We start from the raw sequence: 26,016 nt of genomic DNA on the forward strand, positions 1-26,016 counted from the left end.
TTTATCGAGCGGATCGAGACAATCTCATGAATCCATGGACCATGCATGTCAAAAGGGGACTGTTCAAGCTGGTTGAGGCTCTGTAATGGCGTGTTGCGTGTGCAGTTGGAGTGATATACGTCTAGATACCACTCTGGCAGGTGACACGCACGTAAGAATCATGTCTGATTACCTGCATCCATTCATGTCCACTGTGCACCCCGACGGACTTCGGCAATTCCACCAAGACAATGCGACTGCCCACACGTCCAGAATTGCTACAGAGTGGCTCCAGGAACACTCTACTGGGTTTAAACACTCCAGCTGGCCACCAGACTCCCCAGATATGAATATTATTGAGCATATATGGGACGCCTTGCGACATGCTTTTCAGAAGGGGTCGCCACCCCCTCGTACTCTTATGCATTTATGGACAGCCCTGCAGGATTCATGGTGTCAATTACCTCCAGCACTACTTCAGATATTAGTCGTGTCCATTCCATGTCGTGTTGTGACACTTCTGCGTGCTCGCGGAGGTCCTACATGATATTAGGCAGGTGTATCAGTTTCTTCAGCTCTTCAGTGTAATTCACCCACGCAAGCAATGGCTTACAGAACACTTTTCGACCGTTTGGTATCCCCGTCAGCTTCTTAGGTCGGACGAAGTTGTTCGCGGTCGGGAGTCGGAACGATCCGCGACTCCACAGTTAGCGGCTGAACGTCGCCTACATTGGCCAGTTGCTCTGGACTCATCGCTTTCCTGGGGCGACCACGGAAGTCAGTCTTGTGCTAACGCGTTAGCATTTGCTCCGATTCTCGTTTGCCCGGCTTATGCTCGTTTGCATTTGTAACGTTAACTATGGCGCTACGCTCTTGTAGTTCCGTGTTTGTCCCTCACCGTGCTTTCGAACTCTCTGCTTGGACTCCATCGTTCGCCACGTGAGATGTAACAGACCAGTTCTTGAATATTGCTCATTAATCTAGGTACCTTCACAGGTTGGATTGAAAAAAAAAATAGACAGTATACAGCGAAGGGTGACGCTTTCGTCACAGGATTGTTTATTCGGCGCGAGTCCATTACGGAGAATAAGCTGAACACAACAAAAGCACCAGATGCTACAACAGAGGCGTTGTGATCAGAGAGTGGTTTGCTACTGAAGTTCGGTGAGAGCACGTTCCGCAAAGTTTCAGCCAACAAATTAATTATTCCCGCGCACGCCTCGCGAAATGATCACAAGGAGAAAATCGGAGAAATTGGAGCTAAATCGAAAGTTTGACGACGGTCATTTTTCACATTCGTCATCTGGAATGGAGCAAGGAAGGGTGGAACTGATAATGGTACCAGAAATACCTTTCGCCGTATACCGTAAGGTGGCCTACGGAGTATAGATGCAGTTTTAGATATAAATAAGTGACAGAAGAAAATCCATGGAGTGATTGCACATGACAAACCGAACGTTTGTACGAGAGATGTTCAATAAGTAATGGAACCCATTTGTTTTTCTGAAAGCAGGTTCGTTTTTTTTTTTTCAGGATTCCAATACACCATATTATTCTCCGTTCTTTTGGCTACAAAACGGTCTTACACCACCTTACTAGTCAAGTATGCTCGCATGGTACCACTCCATTGGTCGACGTCAGAGCTAATGTTTTGCTGCACAATAACCTCCATATCATCCACGTATTGCTTTCCGCGGAGCGCATTCTTCGCTGGCCCAACCAGAATATGCAAGATCCGGCCTGTAGGATAGATGAGGAAGAACATTCCAATGAAGTTTTGTTTGTTCCTCTCGGGTGCACAGATTTGCGTTGTCATGGAGAAGGAGAAGCTCTTTGCAGTTTTGTGGCGACGAATACGCTGAAGCCGTTTCTTCAGTCTCCAGAGGGTAGCACAGCGGTGTGCGGCAGGCCGGAACACGAGAGATCGGACAGGTTTCCGCGACCTTGTTACGATGGTGACAGACGCCCAACGACTCAACGTGCTTTTGTTCGCTTTCAGATCTCCGTAAACATTCTGCAAACACCTATGAATATCTGGGATGCTCTGGTTTTCCTCCAAAAGAAACTCTGCTTGGAACAAACCTCCGTTACAGACGCTATATTCAAGGATACGTAGCAGTAACTCAGTGACGTGTCGGAACATCATGAAACTGTAGGGGCTGAAGCAGAAATGTTCCACTATGTCCCACATCAAAATCCGCATTTTCCAACCAACATTGACTGCGAAAAAAAATGTGTTGCATTACTCAATGCCTCGCTCCTCGTATTTGTAATGTGGCACTTGACCGCTGAGTCAGTCAGAGTGGTCTGGTATACCTTATCAGTGGCCCTTCATGGCACGACGTTGCTTGGGTTTTAGTGATTTTTTATTTACGGTACGTGAAGTTTAGAGCTCAAATATCAATATGGCAAAACATTTAGATAGAACTCTCAAAAATTCTCGAGAAAATCGGCTTTCAAGTAAGACTGAGTTTTCTACAAGCAGTTTGGCTCTGTAATAGAGTGCTCGCTCTGTGTTTGTGTTGCTCGCTCTGTGTGTGTGTGTGTGTGCGCGTGTGTGTGTGTGTGTGTGTGTGTGTCTGGGAGGGGGGGGGGGCTGTGCATATCTCCTGTTCAAGTAATATTTTCAAACAACAGTGCGAATTCCAACGAGCACTTCCGTGAAGCGTAGAACACATACGAAACGGGAAACATCGATAGCGCTCGAGACTGGAAATCGCTGAACTGAATCTCCTTTCGGTGGTTTTTTTTTTCAGTTCACATACCTACATCATTTAAATATAAATTTCATCAAATACACGCACGTCTTCTTATTTATAATTACATATCGCACTCAAAAATCCAGTTTTAATTGCAAAAACAAATTTTTTACTTCGATCTTATATAAATGTTGTTGATCAAGACTGCTTATGTTAACAACATTAGAAATTAAGTTTTTTCCGTCTCTATGTACTTTACGCTTCACGAAAATGCTCGTAGAATATGGACCTTTGTTTAAAACATCTTATAGGTTGTAGTTAGGGGATTCTCATGGATCTAGGGATGTTACGTGTGGCCTACGTGAAAGAAACATTTTCTTCAACATACTTTATTCTCAGCGGTTCTCCGGTTCACTTCCCCATTTGCATAGAATTCAGAACCTCGAATGTAAATTATAGTAATATTCTCCCCGTCCGAACAGGCCATGAAGGCCCAACGGTACCGACCAGCCGCCATATCAACCTCAGTCCATAGACGCCACTGGATGGAGATATGGAGAGACATGTGGTCAGCACACCGCTCTCCAGGCCGTATGTCAGTTCACGAGACCGGGAGACGAGAGTCGCTACTTCTCAATCAAGTAGCTCCTCAGTTTGCCTCACAAGGGCTGAGTTCACACCGCTGGCCAACAGCGCTCAGCTGACCAGACGGTCATCCGTCCAAGTGCTAGCCCAGCCCGACAGTGCTTAACTTCGATGATCTGACGGGAACCGGTGTTACCCCTGCGGCAACGCCGTTGGCAAATTACAGTAATAGTGATACGTTATTTCTTATTTTTCTACGAGCACTAAAGTAACGATAAATCTGACGTCCTCTGTCTCATTGTGTCAGCGGAAAGAAATAAGCATTCTATATTACCGCGTGTAACAATGGCTTCGCGTTAATGAGGCGAAACAGATGAAAGAAGCGTTCGAGTCTCCTTAAAGCACTATCGCTCATCTAGAGATTGAATGAACTGGTTTTACATGTTAGCATAGTTTTTCCTCTTATTTCATTGCTGCACGTGGCATAACGCAAATGCTGGAATTGAATAGTAGTTTTTTTCTAGATCTAGAAGATGATAAAATTTAAATGAGCATTGGAGGCATCTGAGGTGTGTCTGACAACCATAAGACGGCAGTTCGATAATAATTTATCAGAACCTAGAAGTATATAATTCTCACACTTCACAGAAATTCCTTCTACTTTTTTCACTTAGGGTTATCACCTGCGACTAGCTGCTCAGTCATTTTTACTCCGTTTTCTTAATGGTTCGCCGTTTTAAGGGTTACGAGATTTCTTTTCAGAAAATAGATAGTTTATAATGAAAACCTTTACCCTTATAAAAGCTTTAAAACGGTTTCTGCTGTAAAAGACTGTGAACTTGATTTACAGTCTACATGCCGTTACTTACTTTGGAACTTTTCCTGAGGTCACCGGAGCTGAACCACACGTAACTAATACTCTGCTAGACATAAAAGATATCCTCATGTGAGAGAAAGAAGCCATTTTGCAAGACTGCTATGTAAAAAAAAAAAAATTATACTACCTTGAATATGAGAATTCTAACTTCAAACATGGTATCTCCAACATAATAGAATGTAGAAATGAATTCAGGCGTGACTCGCTGAAGTGCAGTCAGTCTGTTGCTGTTCATATTGTATATTAATGACCTCGCAGATAATACTGATAGTAACCTCAGACTTTTCGCAGATGGTACAGTTATCTATAATGTATTACTGACTGAAAAACGGTGCACAAAGATCCAGTGAAACGATGATAAGATTTTAAAGTGGCGGAAACGATTGACAACCTACTTTAAATATTATGAAATGTAATATAGCGTTTTCAAAGAAAGGCAAAAATATAGTATCCTATGACTACAGGATTGGGGAGAAGAGAAGTTTGTGGCACAACTTGACCAGAGGAAGGGATCGGTTGGTAGGACATGTTCTGAGGCGTCAAGGGATCACCAATTTAGTATTGGAGGGCAGCGTCGAGCGTAAAAATCGTAGAGGGAGACCAAGAGATGAATACACTAAGCAGATTCAGAAGGATGTAGGTTGCAGTAAGTACTGGGAGATGAAGAAGCTTGCACAGGATAGAGTAGCATGGAGAGCTGCATCAAATCAGTCTCAGGACTGAAGACAACAACAACAACAATGACTACAATGTCAGTGAGCCACAACTGGAATCAGTCAACTCACACAAATACCAAATGTGAATTGCAATGATTATATAAATTAAAGCCATAGATAAAGCAGGTGGCAGAGTTCGGTTTATTGGTATAATGCTGGAAAAATGCGATCAGTCTACAAAGGAGATTGCTTACAAATAATTCATGCGACCCATTCCGGAATACTGCTGCAATGTGTGAGGCCCGCACCAAGTAGGACTAACGGAGATAGTGAAGTACACAGAGAAGGGCAGCAAGTAAGTTCGAATCTTTCTTTGACCCACGGGAGAGACTAGTGAAATCATTGAAAAATCTGACCTGGCAGACGCTTGCAGATAGACTCGGAAGCCTACGTACGAAGTTTCAAGAACCAGTACCAAGTGAGAACTATCTATGCAGGGTGTTCAAAAAAAGTGTCGAATATCCTGAGAGGTGGTAGTACTCATCGAAACAAGAAAAATAAGTACAACAAACATGGGTCCGGAAACACATACTCGTTGAGACAAATACTTACTTGCTGGAAATGTAACTTGACGTACATTCATGACAGTGAATCCCTCTGCCCTCTGGCGTAACGTATTACACACCCTTTGAAGTATACCCGATTGTTGTTGTACCTGCTGCCACTCATTGAAGGTGCGACCTTGTAGAGTCCGCATATCGTTGATTGGCGTGACGTAGATCAATTCCTTCAAGTGTCCCCATAACCAATAGTCTAAGGGATTGAGGTTTGGGGAACAGGCCAAGGTGTCCCCCCCCCCTCCCTCCCCCGACCAATCCAGCGGTCCTGAAATATCTGCGTCAGATGTTCGCGCACTGAAGTGTGCTGGTGCCTCATCATGCATGAATCACACTTGTGTTCGTTACTCCAATAGTACAGCCTCCAGCAGAGTAGGCAATACATCAGTGAGAATGTTCAGATAATGTGCCCCAGTTAACCTTTGTGGTGGCACGTATGGCCCTATTAATCTACCGCCAAGTACACCTGGCCATACGTTGACTGAGAATCAGTGGTGCTGCCCTCTTTCCTGATCTGCTTGGGGATTTACATCTGCCTTCACATGCCGGTTATGGAAATTCACAACACTATCTCTTGCGAACCCTGCGTCATCGGTAAATAAAATCTTGGATGCGTACAGTGGATCTGCGGCACTCTTCTGCAACGCCCATTGACAGAACCGCCGTCTGTCATGATTACCCTGTGGCCTTAGGGCCTCAACGCGCTGTAGACGATGTGGGTACAGCAACTGTTGGTGAAGTACTCCGTCCCCCCGCCCTCCGCCAGATAAGAGAGAGACCCACGCCTTCTGCTGCTGCTAATCGTCGCACACAGGCGCCAGGGGTTTCTTCCACCGAATTTAGCACACGCTCCTCCATGTCAGGCGTGCGGGTAGTGCGGGACGTTCCACTATGTCTTCCGAAGTGCAAAGGTACCTGTGTCCCTCAGACGCTGGAAACGCTGCCGATCAGCTTATCAGGGGATATTTTTCAGCATAGAGGGCACGGGATCGCAGGCTACATCGATCCATTTGCTAAACCATAGCAGAATATCATGTCCGCCATTTCATTTATCGAATAGTAGGCTTCCCTGCCTAACAAGGGGTGAGAGAGAGAAATTATAAAAGTATTACACCATTTGTACGGATAAACAGCGCAATAACAGTAAACATAGAAGTGAATCCTTGTTTGGAAGAAGGTAAAACACCATGATACTTACCCAGGGTCGACAGTACCGAACAATACGACATGGAAACACGACGAAAACTAGCGTAGCCTACAACACAACCAGACCACCTAACAGTAGGTATCGTACTGTGAGTAAGACATCATAATAAGAGTACCCCATCGACATATTTGACGGAGCGCCAATGCAACGACTGTGCTAATATTTGCAACCTAGCGTCGCGCAGCCATTCCTATAAACACGTGTTTATCTTGGAAAGAAAGCATTTCTGGGCCCATGTTCATTGGACTTGTTTCTACGAGTACCACCACCTCGCAAAGTACTCGGCAATTTTTTTTTCGAACACACTGTATATCGCTCCCTTAGGGAATGTGAAGGCGAAATAACGTTTTGCTCTCGCAGAGGCATTTCAGCAGTGCTCCGTGCTCCACAGGCGATTGCAACGAGCAGATGGGCGTATTTGTGGTAACTATAGCGGATCACAGAGCATAAATGCCCTTAGACAGAAGTAGATGTCGTAGGCGGCTTTGCAGTCGCACAACCCGCTGGGAAAGATGAAGACTTGTGCTGGGCTAGATGACAGTCGCATCTCACATTTTTCTTGAGTAATGGTGACGAGCGATTGCTCGGTTAGCGCTTTCTGCTTGCAAGAAGGAAGATCCGGCTTCTCTGAGGTAAACCTTGACCTCGATGACATTTCCTCAATGCCTTAAGGTCACGTCTCTGTAATGTCCGTCGGTTTCCCGGATGCTGTAATTATGTTAAATCTTCCTTGTCCAGAACATAGTACATTTTAATTTGGAATACCTCAGACTCCAGACATACGCTTCTATTCAAAGCGCAATCCGGGATGAAGAAAAAAAAACGAAAATTCGGTATTAATGTCCCGTCACTATTTCTTTCGGTGAAGCAGGAATGGTTCTTTCGAGTGGACCACGGATGTCATCGGCCAGTGTTCGTATCACATCTGAGCTAGTGCGCTGTTCGTAGTTCCCTTGGAGCCTGCAGAAGATTTTGCGTGAACAGAAAAAAAAGGAACATGACGGCTAGGAGAAAAGACACATCTAATACAAGCACTTACGCACCTAGTTATACTGTATTACCAAACAGTATTCAGTTGTACGTCTCCCTGTCACCTGTCCCTCTTAAACCACAGAAACCGTACTAAGTGGCCCCTGCACCTCATTTCCCATCCATATCACTTTGAAAGTATGTGACTAATGGTACCTCCTATTCTCGTATCTTCGTCACGCCACTAGTACTGCATATATTATGACAGAACACTGTATTTATACATCTAAAAAAAGTAATTGTTTCTCGAAGTATGGCCAGTAACGATCATGCTTGTTCTGAATTACAGGGTGATTATAATTAAAGCTAAACTTTCAAAATGTTGTAGAAATAACACCACTGGTCAGAATGACGTCAAATTGCAACGGAATATTATCGGATACGGAGGAAATCGTATGGAGGAAGAACAAAAATAGTGTGAAATTGATCAATAGATGGCGCTGTATGTGTCAGAATATGTAAATGAAAACATCTGTCATGCACACGACCCACTGAAGTTGGTATAAACGCGCCGGGTACACGGCTTTCCTCCTTTCGCGTCTGCGACGTTCGCCGGGGCTACCTCAATGCAGGATCGCGCTCTGCTTCTAAAGCTGTATTGCAAGAATGATTTCTGTGCTCACGTCGCTCTGCTGAAGTCCCGGACACTAAAAGGTATGAAAAAAAGGCGTTAGTCCGATGACTGCCGTGGGTCTGGAGAACGTGTTTCGGCTTCTTTTGGTGAGGGTGGAAATTGATCTGGCGTCAGTGGAAGCAACGGCCACAGCAATGCAGGAGGAGACGAATGGTGGTGTGCAAACGTGTAGTGCACGGAGAATCGCCCGAACACTGGACACACCCGTGAGCACGGTGCGTAAAATCCTACGAAACATCCTTCTTTGCTATCCATTCAAAATTACCCAGGTGCTGTAATTGCTTCCTGTTGACCTGCCAGCAAGTGAGATGTTTGCTTTAGAATTTCTTGCCTGCATGGAAGTGGACAATGGTTGGCCGTGAAAGATTTTGTGGACAGACGAAGACCACTTCCATCTGACAGGATATGTCAATACACAGAAATGTTGAATATGAGCAACGGAAAATCCACATGCAAATCAACCAGTGCCATTTCATCCTGAAAAGATCACTGTTTGGTGCGGGGTTACAGCGTCATTATCATACGAAGAGGCAGGTGCTTCCGGTCCTGTTACGTGTACCATCACTGGCAAGCGCTATGTGTCTTTTGCGTAACCACGTCATTGCAGCTCTCCAACAGCGTCAATGTGTGGATGGGATCTTTTTTATGCAAGATGGCGCACCTCCGCACATTGCAAATCCAGTCAAGCTGCTGAAGCGCCTTTTCGGAAATGCTGGAATTATCAGCCGCCATTTCCCAACAGCCTGGCCGTCCCGATCGCCTGATCTTAATTCGTGTGACTTCTGGCTGTGGGGCTATCTGAAAGATGTTGTGTTCAGTGTTCCGATTGCAAACTTAGCTGCATCGAAGGCACGCATTGTGCAACACATTGTGAACGTGACACCGGAAACATTTCGATCAGTTGTGGAACATGCTGTTTCTCGATTTCACCTTGTTGCAGAAAACGGTGGACAGCATATTGAACATGTTTTGCGCCAGTCAGTGGAAATTAATAATCCGATATGATTTTGATTGATGCTTTTTATGCGGTTTTTGCCCTCAGGCCAATTAAAAACCCATGTGAATGATGCTTTTTATGTGATTGTTGGCCTCAGTACAATTAAAAACCGTTTTTCCCATCCGATGTGATATGACCTTGCCGTGGTGGATGGGCTTACGTATCTAACAGTATCACACCTTTACACCCATGCACACTGAGTAAATACAGTTTGTTTAAAGTCCAACATACACTTTTGGAATTATCGTATGATTCGTTTGTTATTTGTAGGCGACCACTATTAAATTATGATGCTTCAGCGCCATCTATTGATACATTTTGTAATTATTTATATTTCTTGTGCCATACGTTTTCCCCCTTCTCCGATAATATTGCGTTGCTATTTGACGGCAGGTCAGAGTGGCCGAGCCGTTCTAGGCGCTTCAGTCTGAAACCGCGCGACCGCTACGGTCCTCAGGTCAATTAGGTTTAAGTAGTTCTAAGTTCTGGGGGATTGATGACCTGAGCTTTTAAGTCCCGTAGTGCTCAGAGCCATTTGAACCATTGGAGCTATTTGACGTCAGCCACGCGGGATTAGCCGAGCGGTCTCAGGCGCTGCAGTCATGGACTGTGAGGCTGGTCCCGGCGGAAGTTCGAGCCCTCCCTCAGGCATGAGTGTGTGTGTTTGTCCTTAGGATAATTTAGGTTAAGTAGTTTGTAAGCTTAGGGACTGATGGCCTTAGCAGTTAAGTCCCATAAGATTTCACACACATTTGAACATTTTCTATTCGACGTCATTCTGGCCAATGGTGATATTCCTACAGCGGCTTGAAAGTTTAACTTTAATTGTAATCATCCTGTATATTCCGGCCAACAGAAGCGCTCTAATGAGGGTTTGCATTATAGCCTACAAGGGACAGCCACAGTTTTGTCGTCTTCAAAAAATGAAGTTATGTAATAAAGTGAATAGCCCGGTGCTCGAAGATCGGCGTATCGCGATCAAGGCGGTAATGAAAAAAGTGAAAATCAGTCATGCATCAGTTTTCAACGTACTGTACGACATTTGAGCGCTACAAACCGCAGATCATTGTTCCAGACTTGTTCCCACTTCATCCGACATATTGACACCAACCTTGCAAAACATACTGTGGATGTGACTCAAGTCAGTGAAGCCCGTTACAGTTGCCAGCAGTCGTGAATGGAAGATATTTATGAAGTCTTCAAGGAACATAATTAATGTGAAAAGAAGTGCAGTAACTTTCCTGCCGTTCATTAATTCACCACCAAGTGACTACAGGGCTATATACACATCTTTACATTAGACTGTTAACGATATTCAGCGGCAAGGTGGCGAATTTACCACTCCAGTCCTTTGGAATTGGAATTTTGTGGTAAGTTCCTGTGGGACCAAACTGCTGAGGTCATCGGTCCCTCGGCTTACACGCTATTTAATCTAACGTACGCTAAGGACAACAAGGACAACCCATGCCCGAGGGAGGACTCGAACTTCCGACGGCGGAGCCGCGCGAACCCTGGCAAGATCTCTGAGACCGCACGGCTACCCCGCGGGACATTCCAGCTCTTTGGTACATATCTACCACGAATATCGCGAGATGATGATGAGAACATTTCTTCGGACATCATTAAGGAAGATCTATTAGAAATCGTGTGCAGCTCGCGCGCTAGGAAATCTCCAGGACCTGACGGACTGCCCATTGAATTCTGTAAACGATTTTGGACCCTAATAGGAGTCCTTCCCAGCAAAATTACACAGGTCACTGACAACATCACACTTTCAAACTAAACGCTTTTCAGGTATTTTCAACAGGAATGTATTTAAACACAGTCTCACTAATAAAAGCGCGCAAAAATACTCAGTTAATAAACTGCATCGCCACTCCTGTGATCTGTGATGGGAGGAGGGGGGAGGGGGCAGGGAGGAGAGGAAGTAGCGTTTATCAGAAGAACGCTGCAAGTGCCACATAGGATGAGTAAAACTCAGTTTCCCGTCTAGCAGGGCAGATCAGTGTGTGTAAGTTTGTAGATTCTTCACGTATACTTTCTTGTGTTAGTATTATTAGTAATTAACATCAGTATTCCACATAATGTTAAGGAATTTTGCGAAAAGTATACAGTTCCTGGGCGTTTCTGCACATGGCGTCGCCACTGATTTGCGAGATCCTGCTAAAAAGTAACGCCTCCGGATTTTTTATATGAAAACTCTTGAAGCTTCTTACATAAAAGAGACATTATTAGCATTCTACATCTTTATTCTTCATTTCTACATATTTATTATTGAACATTTCTTGGGACATCACCAAGGAAGATGTATTAGAAATCGTGTGCAGCTCCCGCGCTAGGAAATCTCCAGCACCTGACGGACTGCCCATTGAATTCTATAAACGATTTTGGACCCTAATAGGAATCCTTCCCAGCAAAATTACACAGGTCACTGGCAACATCACACTTTCAAACTAAACGCTTTTCAGGTATTTTCAACATCTCTATCAATGTGAGGTCCCAGAAGGTGTTCTTAAAGTTATAGAAACAGATGAAAGTTGGATGGGGCCAAGTTCCGACTGCGTGGAGGATGGTTGATGACGGAGAACTCAAGGCGTAAGACTGTTGCAGATGTCGCAGCGCTCGTGTGCGGTCTGACACTGGCACGCTGAAGCGTGCTCCCTTTGTGGTCGCACTCTTCGAAATTGAAACTCGAGTACAGCACGCTGCTACTTTCGCACCGACGTAGTTACATTACACTCTGGAATGTTACACGCTACAATTAGAAACCATCTAGCTGCAGAGGGCAGCAAATATATAGACACGAAGAATAAAGATGTAGAATGCTAACAGCGTTTCATTTATTTGAAAAGATTCACGAGTTCTTACGAAAATATTCGGAGGCGTTACTTTTCAGCACTCCTTCGTACCAGGAGTGCTGCTGATAGGGCAGTATAGCCACGAAACCACAAGTAGTTCCTTCCTGTGAAGAAGTGGGGAGGGCAAGTGGAGACTCGCCTGCTCACTCCTCAATTTGTGGACAAGGAGGGAAGTGGATGACCATATTGCGGAGACTTGCCTTCCCTCACGCTTTTGCTCTCCACTTACCCTCCTTTCACCCTGTCACACTCTCAGTAAACAGTTTATATAAAAAAAAAGGTTCGAATGGCTCTGAGCACTATGGGACTTAACATCTGAGGTCGTCAGTCCCCTAGACTTAGAACTACTTAAACATAACTAACCTAAGGACATCACACATATCCATGCCCGAGGCAGGATTCTAACCTGCGACCGTAGCAGTAGCGCGGTTCCGGACTGAAGCGCATAGAACCGCTCGGCCACAACGGCCGGCAAACAATTTCTCCCCTAATATGACTCTACAACACTTAGGTGTAGTACATACACTCCTGGAAATGGAAAAAAGAACACATTGACACCGGTGTGTCAGACCCACCATACTTGCTCCGGACACTGCGAGAGGGCTGTACAAGCAATGATCACACGCACGGCACAGCGGACACACCAGGAACTGCGGTGTTGGCCGTCGAATGGCGCTAGCTGCGCAGCATTTGTGCACCGCCGCCGTCAGTGTCAGCCAGTTTGCTGTGGCATACGGAGCTCCATCGCTGTCTTTAACAATGGTAGCATGCCGCGACAGCGTGGACGTGAACCGTATGTGCAGTTGACGGACTTTGAGCGAGGGCGTATAGTGGGCATGCGGGAGGCCGGGTGGACGTACCGCCGAATTGCTCAACACGTGGGACGTGAGGTCTCCACAGTACATCGATGTTGTTGCCAGTGGTCGGCGGAAGGTGCACGTGCCCGTCGACCTGGGACCGGACCGCAGCGACGCACGGATGCACGCCAAGACCGTAGGATCCTACGCAGTGCCGTAGGGGACCGCACCGCCACTTCCCAGCAAATTAGGAACACTGTTCCTCCTGGGGTATCGGCGAGGACCATTCGCAACCGTCTCCATGAAGCTGGCCTACGGTCCCGCACACCGTTAGGCCGTCTTCCACTCACGCCCCAACATCGTGCAGCCCGCCTCCAGTGGTGTCGCGACAGGCGTGAATGGAGGGACGAATGGAGACGTGTCGTCTTCAGCGATGAGAGTCGCTTCTGCCTTGGTGCCAATGATGGTCGTATGCGTGTTTGGCACCGTGCAGGTGAGCACCACAATCAGGACTGCATACGACCGAGGCACACAGGGCCAACACCCGGCATCATGGTGTGGGGAGCGATCTCCTACACTGGCCGTACACCTCTGGTGATCGTCGAGGGGACACTGAATAGTGCACGGTACATCCAAACCGTCATCGAACCCATCGTTCTACCATTCCTAGACCGGTAAGGGAACTTGCTGTTCCAACAGGACAATGCACGTCCGCATGTATCCCGTGCCACCCAACGTGCTCTAGAAGGTGTAAGTCAACTACCCTGGCCAGCAAGATCTCCGGATCTGTCCCCCATTGAGCATGTTTGGGACTGGATGAAGCGTCGTCTCACGCGGTCTGCACGTCCAGCACGAACGCTGGTCCAACTGAGGCGCCAGGTGGAAATGGCATGGCAAGCCGTTCCACAGGACTACATCCAGCATCTCTACGATCGTCTCCATGGGAGAATAGCAGCCTGCATTGCTGCGAAAGGTGGATATACACTGTACTAGTGCCGACATTGTGCATGCTCTGTTGCCTGTATCTATGTGCCTGTGGTTCTGTCAGTGTGATCATGTGATGTATCTGACCCCAGGAATGTGTCAATAAAATTTCCCCTTCCTGGGACAATGAATTCACGGTGTTCTTATTTCAATTTCCAGGAGCGTAGATTTAATATTTGATTTTAACCCACTTAATTTAAAAATACAAATTAATTTCATACCATTAAAACACTATTTTTGCCAGTGGCCTTGCCACAATGGTAACGCCGGTTCCCGTCATATCACCGAAGTTAAGTGTCGCCGGGCTTGGCTCTAGCACTTAGATGAGTGACCGTCCGGGTCTACCGAGCGCTGTTGGCAAGTAGGGTGCAGTAAGCCCTTGTGAGGCCATTGAGGAGCTACTTGATCGACAATCAGCGGCTCCGGTAACGAAAACTGACAACGGCTGAGAGAACGGTGCGCTGATCATGTGCTCCTCCATATCCGCATCCAGTGACCTATGAGATGAGGATGACAGGCGGTCGGTCGGTACCGGTGGGCCTTCAGAGGCATCTTCGGAGGGAGTACGGACAAAACATTATTTTTAGTAATCAATATTTGAATCCCCTGCATCGCGCAAACAGTCAGTCCTTGGATCTTTTATGTGGGAGATTTAATATAGTTTAACTTTGCACTGGGGCACGTTTTCGCTTAAGACCTCAGAATCTGAGTCATTCACGAAAACAAAAAGAAGTGACTTTCAAACGCCCCCCTCCCCCTCCCCACGCACAACCCTGCCCCCCCCCCCCCCTTCCCAGCCATCAACCATCAGGATTTTTAGTATGTTCTTCATGGTACTCCTTCCTACCACAGGACAAAATTTGCGACTACACGAGTTATTTCCTCTGTTTTTGCCTCCTTGACTCGCCTAACAGCCTCAGAAAGCTAAATACTTCGTCCATCAAGTCATTTGTTCTTGTCATGAACAGTACTTCTTATGTCATACTTTTATGAAGTACACAGGACAGTACTTTTGGTGATGGTTTCCCATTAAGAACAACATATTGATTTTTGCATGCACCTAGATTTTCCCGGCATATACTACCGATGGAAAGCTCTCGGCTTACCGTCCAGATCGTAGCAGTAAAATCTACGACATTTCGATGAGTGTCATACGGACCCTCTACAACTACAATCTACACCTGCACTCCGCAAACCACCTTATCGTTCCTGCGGGAGCGTACTGTGAATGGCACAGTCACTTCTTCACTTATATTTGATTAGATTAGAATCATTTTTCGTTCCAGAGACCCAAAAATGAGATGATTTTCGTAAGTGTGAATCATGTCAGAAAGTATAACATAAAAAACATAAAACATTGTAATATAATACTTCCTACCTTGATCATTTGTCAACAGATTGTCAAAATAGGTGAATACAATGCAGTAAACTGGAGCAGCTAATATTTACAGAATCAATACACTATCAGAATAAAATATTGTCGCGCACTATTAATAAATTTATCATACACAAAATACCTAATCTGTTGTGATCAAGTGCTGTAAAAACTGAAATCTAACAGACATTTTTACTCACGCTGGCCTAACAGTCTCTGTTAAGATATTCATCCTGTTTCAGCCAAAAATATTGCGCAGTGACACTTATGGTAATCATGCATGTATGCTCAAATCCCTGTAATTTAAGCTTTATTGTTTTTTGGGGGGATATGCTATTGTGGGCGAAATAAATTACCTGGCAAAAAAAGTGAAACACATTGAATGAGAGGAGAAAAAGTTTAAAATCGTTGTTTTGGAAAGTACACTGTCTAATCAGATCAATAAAGAACTTGGCAGCATGGGCCAACTAATCAGTATGTCGTTGCCTCCCCTCTGTCCTGGATGGAAGCACTGATTCGGCTGGGAAGGATGTCATGAAACCGTTTATCCTCTCCTGAGGTAAAATGGGCCACAACTGTGCAACTGGCCCTTGATATCTCGGAAGTAATGGGACATAGTATGTTGTGGCCCATTTTGTTAGCTCGGGTTGCCTACATCAGGGGCAGGTATGCACTCAGGGGCAACCCGCACTAACAAAATGGGCCACAACATACTCTGTCCCACTACTCTCGGATACTGATGCTGGGACAGAGTTGACAGCCGAGCTGGTCCCACAAATGTTCTACTGGGGACAGGTCCGCGGATCTTCCTGTCCACAGGAATACCTCAACATCCCGCAGACAGTTCATAGAGAGTTGGTATGTATGGACGAGCATTGTCCTCTTGAAAAACATCTCGATACTGTCGCATGAGAGGTAACACATGAGGACCCAGGATGTCTGTAAAGTACTGTTGTGCTGGCAGAGTTCCCTCAACCATTACCAGCCATGACTTGAAGTTATTCCCGGTGGCTCCCATATCATTACGCCAAAACCCTCTCCAAAACATTGGAAGAACAGAACCTCTCCTGGATCTCTGCCGCACTTTGCACCTATATCGAGATGTACTACGGCGGTAACCTGTGGTCATCCATATTAGTACCCGGTTTATCGTAGGAGGGTCTTTGAATAGTGGATTTTAGTATCGAAATCGACAGCTATTCAACCAAGATCTTTAAATACAGTGAAGATTCCTTCATATTTCTAAAACGGTATGGTAGCAGCTGGCATTTACTGCTTTGTCTGGAGTTAGATACACAAGGACGAGTTATTGGTTCCTCTAGAACAATTTCTCAATACTTGGATATGTAGCGTTTTCCGACTGTTTCGTGCTGACTCCTACTACAGGAGTTCGGGCATCGGTTTTCACATGTTCACTATGTTAAGTTTCCATCCCCATTTTCGTCTTTTATTTCAAGAAAATTATCGGGCGCAAGTTTAATTCCGTTATTTAGTCGGTGCTAGAATTTACATACAGTAACCAGCGGGAGGTTAAGAACTGAGGTCATATGCCAAGTATCCTACTCATGTCCCTGTTTAGTGTAAATACAGTTTCGTCATTATTCATTTTAATTTATACTGAAACGTTCCTTTTCGTCTGTCTTCAAAGCTTCGCGCGAAATGACACTCGCCGCCGTGGCCAGAATCCACGTACTCTTGGCGATGTACGGCCCGTGAAATAACACATGAAGAATCAGTACAAATTATGGTTGCTGCCTTCTCTTTAACACGCGAAACATTGTTAAAATTACAATTCAGAAGTCAATAATGCAAAGTCCTGTAACTACCTAATGATTTTCAGGAAATATTCCGATATCCGACCACTGGACTACAAGATGTTCGTCGCTAACATTTCTGTACACCACCTCCAACTGACTACTAGCAATTACCGTTGTTAATTACTATCATAACAAAGGAGTAACACAGTTCAAAGCCAACATGGAGAATATTTCACAAGAACACCACAATCAAATTTGCACGGCATCAAATGAAACTTATAGGCGTAAATTAACCGTAACCAAGTCCGTCACTTTTATTTAATACCATCTCTAGTTAGATAATGCCTCCAACTCCGTTCTGAAGGCTCTTTTGACCGAACAAGTCGGCACTGACTACGCCACAAAAATCGCTTAGAAAAACAGGAAACTACCTAAGCAGAAGTAGACGTCCGCGCACGAGTACGCAGTTTCGAAAGCTTTGCAGCTTTCCGTACGGGAATAGAATCTGGTTGATCACGGGGGATCACTAACTTCAGAGCTCCGAAATGATAACCATTTTAGAACACAAACTCCGCCCACGACTTGCCGCTTCAACATTACAAGGGCTGCCGCCCGACTCATCCATTCCGAGAGCCGCAAACGCACCACGAAATTACACAAAAAAAAGTCGCACCGCGAAGGAATAATCCGAGTGGGACGAAAATCGGTAGATGTGATGTACATGTACACACAAACAAACGACTACAATTTCTGAAAAACTGGATGATTTATTCAAGAGAAAGAGCTTCACAAATTGACCAAGTCGGTAACACGCTGATCCACCTCTGGCTCCTATGCAAGCAGTTATTCAGCTTGGTACTGATTGATAGAGTTCTTAGGTGTCCTCTTGAGGGCTATCGTGATAAATTACATCCAGCTGAGGCGTCAGATAATCAAAATAACGAGCTTGGTGAAGGGCCCACTCGTAATGCTTAAAGCGTTCTCAATTGGGGAGGTATGCCGAGACCTTGCTGGCCAAGGCAGGGTGTGGCCTTCACAAACACAAGCACTAGAAAGTCTCGTAGTGTGCGGGCGGGATTTATCTTGCTAAAAAAAAAAAAAAAAAAAAAAAATGGTTCATATGGCTCTGAGCACTATGGGACTTAACATCTATGGTCATCAGTCCCCTAGAACTTAGAACTACTTAAACCTAACTAACCTAAGGACATCACACAACACCCAGCCATCAGGAGGCAGAGAAAATCCCTGACTCCGCCGGGAATCGAACCCGGGAACCCGGGCGTGTATCTTGCTAAAATGTAAATCCAGACTGAACTGCGACGAATGGCAACAAAATGGGGGTAGAATATCGTCAACGTACCGCTGTCTTGGTGCCGCGGAATACAAAATGGTTCAAATGGCTCTGAGCACTATGGAACTCAACATCTGAGGTCATTAGTCCCTTAGAACTTAGAACTGCTTAAACCTAACTAACCTAAGGTACACATCAATACCCGAGGCAGGATTCGAACCTGCGATCGTAGCGGTCGCGCGCTATTCCAGACTGAAGAGCCTAGAACAGCTGAGCCACATCGGCCGGCCCGCGGACTACAACCAAAAGGGTGCTGCTACGAAAAGAAAGTGCACCCTAGACCATCACTCCTGTTCGTCGTGTCTTATGGTGGCTGACAGTCAGTTTGGTATCTCGCCCCCGTCCGAGGCGTCTCCAGACACGTCTTCGTTGGTTACCGGGGCTCAGTTCGAAGCGGGGCCCAACTCTGAAGACAATTCTAGCCCAGTCAGTGACGTTCCAGGCCGAAGACGTGTCTGCAGACGTCTGAAGTTTGTATGCAGCACTGCTCCGTCCTGTCGTGGGTTTCACATTCCGGCATTGTTAGATTTACGTTAACAGTAGTACACATCAGTGTAGGTACGTCTGCTGATGAAGAGGCTGACGACGTGCACGTCGTCCATGGTCTCTCTGGATGCAGTACAAAAGGGACACAATGATGCTATGCCGAGCTGTCCCCGCAGCGACGGCAACCACAGCTCACTACTATTGCACCTGTACACAGGTGCCTACGAGCAACGTGTTACGAGATTACATGTTACAGGCTTTCCCAATGTTGTGCACTATTCCAAACGAGCAAAGACTACTGGTGTAACAAACCGAATAAATAATAACTACAATATTTCCCTCTAGCGTTCCATCGGAGACCGCGCCTCTCTTATGTCAAAACACTCAGATGTACAGCCTCGAAATTTTGTAGGCGCTGTTCGGCCTTCGTCTCGTATATTCAGTATGTCTTACCGTTGACTGTGATGGTGATCATAACGGCCGTGGCGATTCCCCAGAGCGCTGTCAGTGTTGTGGAAAGTGCGTGCGGCGTCCTCTGCCGTCGTCACATGGGGTACACCGGTGCGTACGTAGCTGACGCTCACTTTGGAGCCACTGCCGCCGAGGGGCCAGCGACAGCCAGAGGCGGCGGTGTGCTGAGTGGTGGGGGGAGGGAGGAGGGAGGAAGGAGGGACCCCCGCCGGCCTTCGGCGCAACTGGGCCGCAGCCGCTGTCGCTGGAGCCTGCAAGCTGGAAGCACGCAGCGACCACCGATCACTTAATCTGCACACTTCCAAACACCTACTGTCCTCATTATTTATTTAGTTTCCTGTCATAGCTGCATACGTATTCCTAGTGCAAGTTTTCCGCATTCGGGAGTACGACGGTTCAATCCCGCGTCCGGCCATCCTGATTTAGGTTTTCCGTGATTTCCCTAAATCGCTCCAGGCAAATGCCGCGATGGTTCCTTTAAAAGGGCACGGCCAACTTCCTTCCCCATCCTTCGCTAATCCAATGAGACCGGTGACCTCGCAGTTTGGTCTCTTCCCCCAAACAACCCAACCCAAGCTTGCCGAAAACTGATACACTGAGAACCGTGCTGTAATACTTTCAGGTTTATAACACAAACAGCAACTAGCGGCAAGTGCAATTGTTAAAGGTTTATTTGGATCAAACCATCACCGATTTCGGATTTCTTACACATCTCTCTTTAGATGGCTGCTAAGGTTCCGTTGTTTTCTTACTGAGGCCTCGTTTTATACTTATATTGGTTTGCTGCACCAGGGTAGAAAGCTTTTTATTCACTATTTGGCAAAGTTTAAGATAGATTTACGACCTCTATCAAAACATTTATGAAGCGGTTTCAGAGTTATTAAAACGTGACATATGCGAAAACGTACGTGCTGCATGCTTCAAATGGCTCTGAGCACTATGGGACTTAACTTCTGAGGTCATCAGTCCCCTAGAACTTTGAACTACTTAAACCTAACTAACATAAGGACATCACACACATCCATGCCCGAGGTAGGATTCGAACCTGCGACCGTAACAGCAGCGCGGTTCCAGACTGAAGCTCCTAGAACCGCTCGGCCACCCAGGCCGGCTGCTGCATACTTGTGTGTGATGAATTCGCCCTCTGTTTTTGTAGTGAATTTTGAAATTAACACACTTCAGGACTTGTATTATCCGAGTGATGTTCGGTTCACTGAAAAACACCCTACACCACATCATTCTGTGTTTAATGGCACTGCCGGCCGCTGTGGCCGAGCAATTCTACGCGCTTCAATCCGGAACTGCGCTCCTGCTATGGTTGCATGTTCGAATCCTGCCTCGGGCATGGATGTGTGTGATGCTCTTAGGCTTATGTAGTTCTAAGTCTAGGAAACTGATGACCTCAGACGTTAAGTCCCATAGTGCTTAGAGCCAATTGAACCATTTTTTTTAATGGCAGCACACACGATAAACACTTACAAAACCAGCTTCACATGAGCAATATAAACAATCTTTTCAAAGATCTTGCTACTGTAAAGATGTTAGGTTATCAATGCTGTGGGACTGTATGGCCTTAGTAAAATATGTCTCTGTGAGTGCAATGCAGTTAATTAAAAAAAAAAAAAAACGAAACAGGCCAAATGGCTCTGAGCACTAGGGGACTTAACATCTGAGGTCATCAGTCCCCTAGAACTTGAACTACTTAAACCTAACTAACCTAAGAACATCACTCATCGAAGCCCGAGGCAGGATTCGAACCTGCGCGGCTCCAGACTGAAACGCCTAGAACCGCTCGGCCACTCCGGCCGGCAACGAAACAGGAAGTAAAATTATTGACAATAGTTCCTATTGTGCTAACCGGTTAGTATTACACATACAAAGGTTACATATAGACAATACCAAACACTGTGTACATCATACGAGCACAATAAGATACGTTTTCTATTACAGTGATGAAGCTAAGTTTCAACACTGAATCTACAGTTGCATTTTACATTGCAAATAGTAATGTTTTAATACACCACACTAAGGGCATCATTTAGATATGAACTTAATAGTAAACGTGTAAGTAGTTTGTACTGTATTCATATAACGTGGGTATTTTTTTATTATCGACTCTGAAAGCACTATGCCTATCTTGAATTATGGGAATAATGTTGATTTAAATGATGAGGAGGCCTCTCGGAAATTATTTAGGAACGAGGTTTTGGATGACTGTGTTTGTTTATTCAGAAAGAGATCAGTAAAAGTGTTCTTATGTATACCTATTAATTCTAGTCTCCTCTAGAAGATTCATTGTGCCACCCTTACGTGTAAGATGTGAGTATGAATGCAGTACAAACTACCTATCCTTTACTGTTACATTCATATCTAAATTATATCTGTAGTCTGACATACTGAAACAGTACCATTAAACGCAAGCCATAAATTCAGTGATCAAACGTAGCTTTATCACTATAATGAGTGCTTATTTGCTATTAACATTTATTTTGCCTATATATAACCTTTTTATGTGTAATCCTAACCACTCAGCATGTTTGAAACTATGGTAAATAATTTTACTTCTTTTTTCGTATTTTAAATTAATTCCATTACACTAGCAAAGACATATTTTATTGAACCCATACATTTTCACAACATCGGTAACCTCACATCTTTACTACAAGTGTAAGATCTTTGATTGTTTGTGTTACTTGTATGAGGCTGAGCCACGCTTTCTAAATGTTTATCGTGTGTGCTGCCATGAATCACAGAATGGTGTGGTGCAAGGTGTTTTTCAATGAATAGAACAGCACTCTTATAACACACGTCCACAGATGTGTTAATTTCAAAATTCACGACAAAAACAGGCCGATTCGTCACACAGAAGTATACAGTACGTAAGTTTTCACCACATTTCACATTTTAATAACTTTAAGATCATTAACAAATAAAGATAAACTTTACCAAATAATGAACAGAACATTTTCTGTCTATGATGGTGCGGCAAACCAATAACGGATACAAAACGAGGGACACAAAACATTTAAGGGACACAATCGAGAGGTCAGCCCGTGCACAAAATCATGTACTGGCGACACTTTCGCAATTATGGACGGCTATAGAGGCTGCGGGGCTCAGTATTTCTGCAGAATAGTTCCAACGACTTGTTGAGCCCATGCCACGTCGAACTGCTACACTACGCCGGGCAAAAGGATGTACCCCATGACTTTTGCCACCTGTGTCTGTGCTAAAAGAACGAAACAAAACTTTTCTACACTACTGGCCATTAAAATTTCTACACCATGAAGATGACGTGCTACAGACGCGATATTTAACCGACAGGAAGAAGTTGTTGTGATATGCAAATGATTAGCTTTTCAGAGCATTCACAAAAGGTTGGCGCCGGTGGCGACACCTACAATGTGCTGACATGAGGAAAGTTTCCAACCGATTTCTCATACACAAACAGCAGTTGACCGTTGTTGCCTGGTGAGACGTTGTTGTGATGCCTCGTGTAAGGAGGAGAAATGCATACCATCACATTTCCGACTTTGATAAAGGTCGGATTGCAGCCTATCGCGAGTGCGGTTCATCGTATCGCGACATTTCTGCTCGCGTTGGTTGAGATCCAATGACTGTTAGCAGAATATGGAATCGTTGGGTTCTGCATCACAGACAGGAACGCCTGCGATGGTGTATTCAACGACGAACCTGGGTGGACGAATGGCAAAACGTCATTTTTTTCGGATGAATACAGGTTCTGTTTACAGCATCATGATGGTCGCGTCCGTGTTTGGCGTCTTCGAGGTGAACGTACATTGGAAGCGTATATTCGTTACCGCCATACTGGCGTATCACCCGGCATGATGGAATGGGGTGCCATTGGTGACACGTCTCGGTCACCTCTTGTTCACATTGACGGCACTTTGAACAGTGGACATTACATTTCAGATGTGTTACGACCCGTGGCTCCACCCTTCATTCGATCCCTGCGAAACCCTACATTTCACCATGATAATGCACGACCGCGTGTTGCAGGTCCTGTACGATCCTTCCTGGTTACAGAAAATGTTCGACTGCTGCCCTGACCAACACATTCTCCAGATCTCTCACCAATTGAAAACATCTGGTGAAAGGTGGCCGAGCAACTGGCTCGTCACAATACGCCAGTCACTACTCTCGATGAGCTGTGGTATCGTGTTGAAGCTGCATGGGCAGCTGTACCTGTACAAGCCATCCAAGCTCTTTTTGAGACAATGCCCAGGCGTATCAAGGCCGTTATTACGGCCACAGGTGGTTGTGCTGGGTACTGATTTCTCAGGATCTATAACCAAAATTACCTGAAAATGTAATCACATGTCAGTTCTAGTATAATATATTTGTCCAATGAATACCCGTTTCTCATCTGCATTTCTTCTTGGTGTAGCAGTTTTAATGGCCAGTAGTGTAGTATGGTGGGTACTTCCGCAGTCAAAGTAGCCGAGGTTTTTTGGAATTTCAAGAGGCATCGTCTCGAAAATTAATGCCGCACAAAGCGGAAAAACATCACCCCCTAAGTCATAAGGCGGACAAAAGCATGTGTTGTCTGGCAGTCAGCGACGGTCTTAAAGAAGATTGTGACGAAAAATAAGAGAACGACAGCTGCAAAAGTCACTGCGGAACTGAATACCGCACTCACGAACTCTGTCAACATCTAAACAAAACAAAGGAAGCTCCATAAGTAGGGAATTGCAGGACCAGCTGGAATTCCAAATCAATCATCCGTGACGAAAATAGCCGTCACAGGAAAACGTGGTGTCGAAGCAGTAAAATCTGGACTATGGAGCAATGGAAGGGAGTCATTTGGTCAGATGAGGTTTCTTAGTCACTGTTTCCAACATCTGGCCGAATTTATGTGCCGACTGTGGAACATTGTGGGTGTTCGGTGATGATTCTGGCAGTAATATCGTGGTTTTCCATGCGCCCTATCGGTGCTCTGAAACATCGCACTACTGCCGAGGATTATGGGGCAATTTTGGCTCATCAAATGCATCACATGCCACAAAGTCTGTCCCCTAATGGTGATACTGTGTTCCAAGAGCACAGCGCTCCTGTTCGCACAGCTCGCATCGTCCAGGACTGGTTTTGTGAACAAGACGACGAATTGTCGCATCTCCCCTGGTCACAACAGTCACCATATCTCAATGATATTGAACTTTAGTGGCCTAATTTGAAAAGAAGGGCGCGTGAGCGCTATCCACCTTCATCATCGTAACATAAACTTGGCTCTATTTTGGAGGCAAACGACTGAAAGCCGTTTCGAATGCCAATGCTTTTCCCGCACCATATTAGGCATGGTAACGTGTTGTATTTGTGGTGTTTCGATATTTTTGTCCACCCAGTGTATATCGTAGCCATTGCAATGAACTTCTGTGATCTGTGCACACAGGATAACATTTTATATTTTTTAAACATTTAGTTATTTATATTTTCTCCATGATGTAATTTTCATCGTAGGCAATGGTTCGAAACTAGTCACCATTAAGGAATATGTTTGCAACCGTGACAGGAAACTAAACAATAATACAATATAGTTGCTGGTCATTTATTCCAATGGAAAGTTGGAGCTGCACACCTGTTTCCCTCTCCTCAACTGACTTATTCCACATGTTGGGTCTGTGCATCGATGAGAAATTGAATTGGAAGAGACACATCGATGATCTGCTGAAACGGTTAGGTTCAGCTACTTCTGCTATTAGGGTTATTGCAGATTTTGGTGATAAACATATCAGTAAATTAGCCTACTATGCCTACTTCCTTTCACTGTTTTCATATGGCATCATATTTTGTGGCAATTCGTCATTAAGCGAGAAAGTATTCATTGCACAAAGGCGTGTAATGAGAATAATAGCTGGAGCCCACCCAAGATCACCTTGCAGACATTTCTTTAACGAACTCAGAATATTCACAGTACCTTCGTAATACATCTACTCACTTATGAAATTTGTCATTAATAACCCATTCCAATTCAAAAACAACAGCGAAGTGCATAGCTACAACACTAGAAGAAAGGATGATATCCACTATTCTGGATTAAATCTCACTTTGGCACAGAAAAGGGTGAATTATGCTGCCAAAAAAATCTTCGGTCATTTGCCAAATAGTATTAAAAGTCTGACAGATAGCCAACCAACATTTAAAAGCAAATTAAAAGAATTTCTGAATGACAACTCCTTCTACTCAAGAGATGAATTCTTAGGTATGAAGTAGTAACTGTAAAAAAAAAAAAATAATTAATTTGTGTAAAGAAAACTTATGTGAAAGTGACACGTTCCACACCATTACGAAATGTCATATTCATGATCTATGGAACAAGGATTAATGAATGAATGAATGAAAGTGCGCCGTTTCTACCTTGGCACGTTTTTTTATCATAGAAAGAGGACATCTACATCAACATTAATATCCATACTTCGCAAGCCTCCTTATGGTGTGAGGCGCAGAGTACCTTAAGTGTCACTGGGCTTCCCTCCTTTCCTATTCCAGTCGCGCACGGCCCTCGGGAAAAACGATTGTTGGTAACTCTACGTGAGAGATTCTCTAATTTACGTACATTATGCTTTCACGAGATGTTCGTACGAGGTAGCAACACACTGATGAGGCAAAACATTGTGACCACTGCCCACCGCGACATTA

General features: G+C 44.9%; 1 protein-coding gene across 1 annotated transcript in view; it reads right to left on the reverse strand.

Annotated features, from left to right (window-relative positions):
- Positions 1-19,484, reverse strand: part of LOC126365739 (uncharacterized) — a 106,240-nt gene extending 86,756 nt beyond the window's left edge. Inside the window, exon 1 of the mRNA XM_050008189.1 lies at positions 19,342-19,484. Within this exon, the coding sequence (XP_049864146.1) occupies positions 19,342-19,363 (22 nt within the window). The 5' untranslated portion in view covers positions 19,364-19,484. The remainder of the gene's footprint in view (positions 1-19,341) is intronic.
- Positions 19,485-26,016: the final 6,532 nt, after the last annotated feature.

The sequence above is a fragment of the Schistocerca gregaria genome, chromosome 4 (genome assembly GCF_023897955.1).
Source record: "Schistocerca gregaria isolate iqSchGreg1 chromosome 4, iqSchGreg1.2, whole genome shotgun sequence".
NCBI classification, from domain to species: Eukaryota; Metazoa; Arthropoda; class Insecta; order Orthoptera; family Acrididae; genus Schistocerca; species Schistocerca gregaria.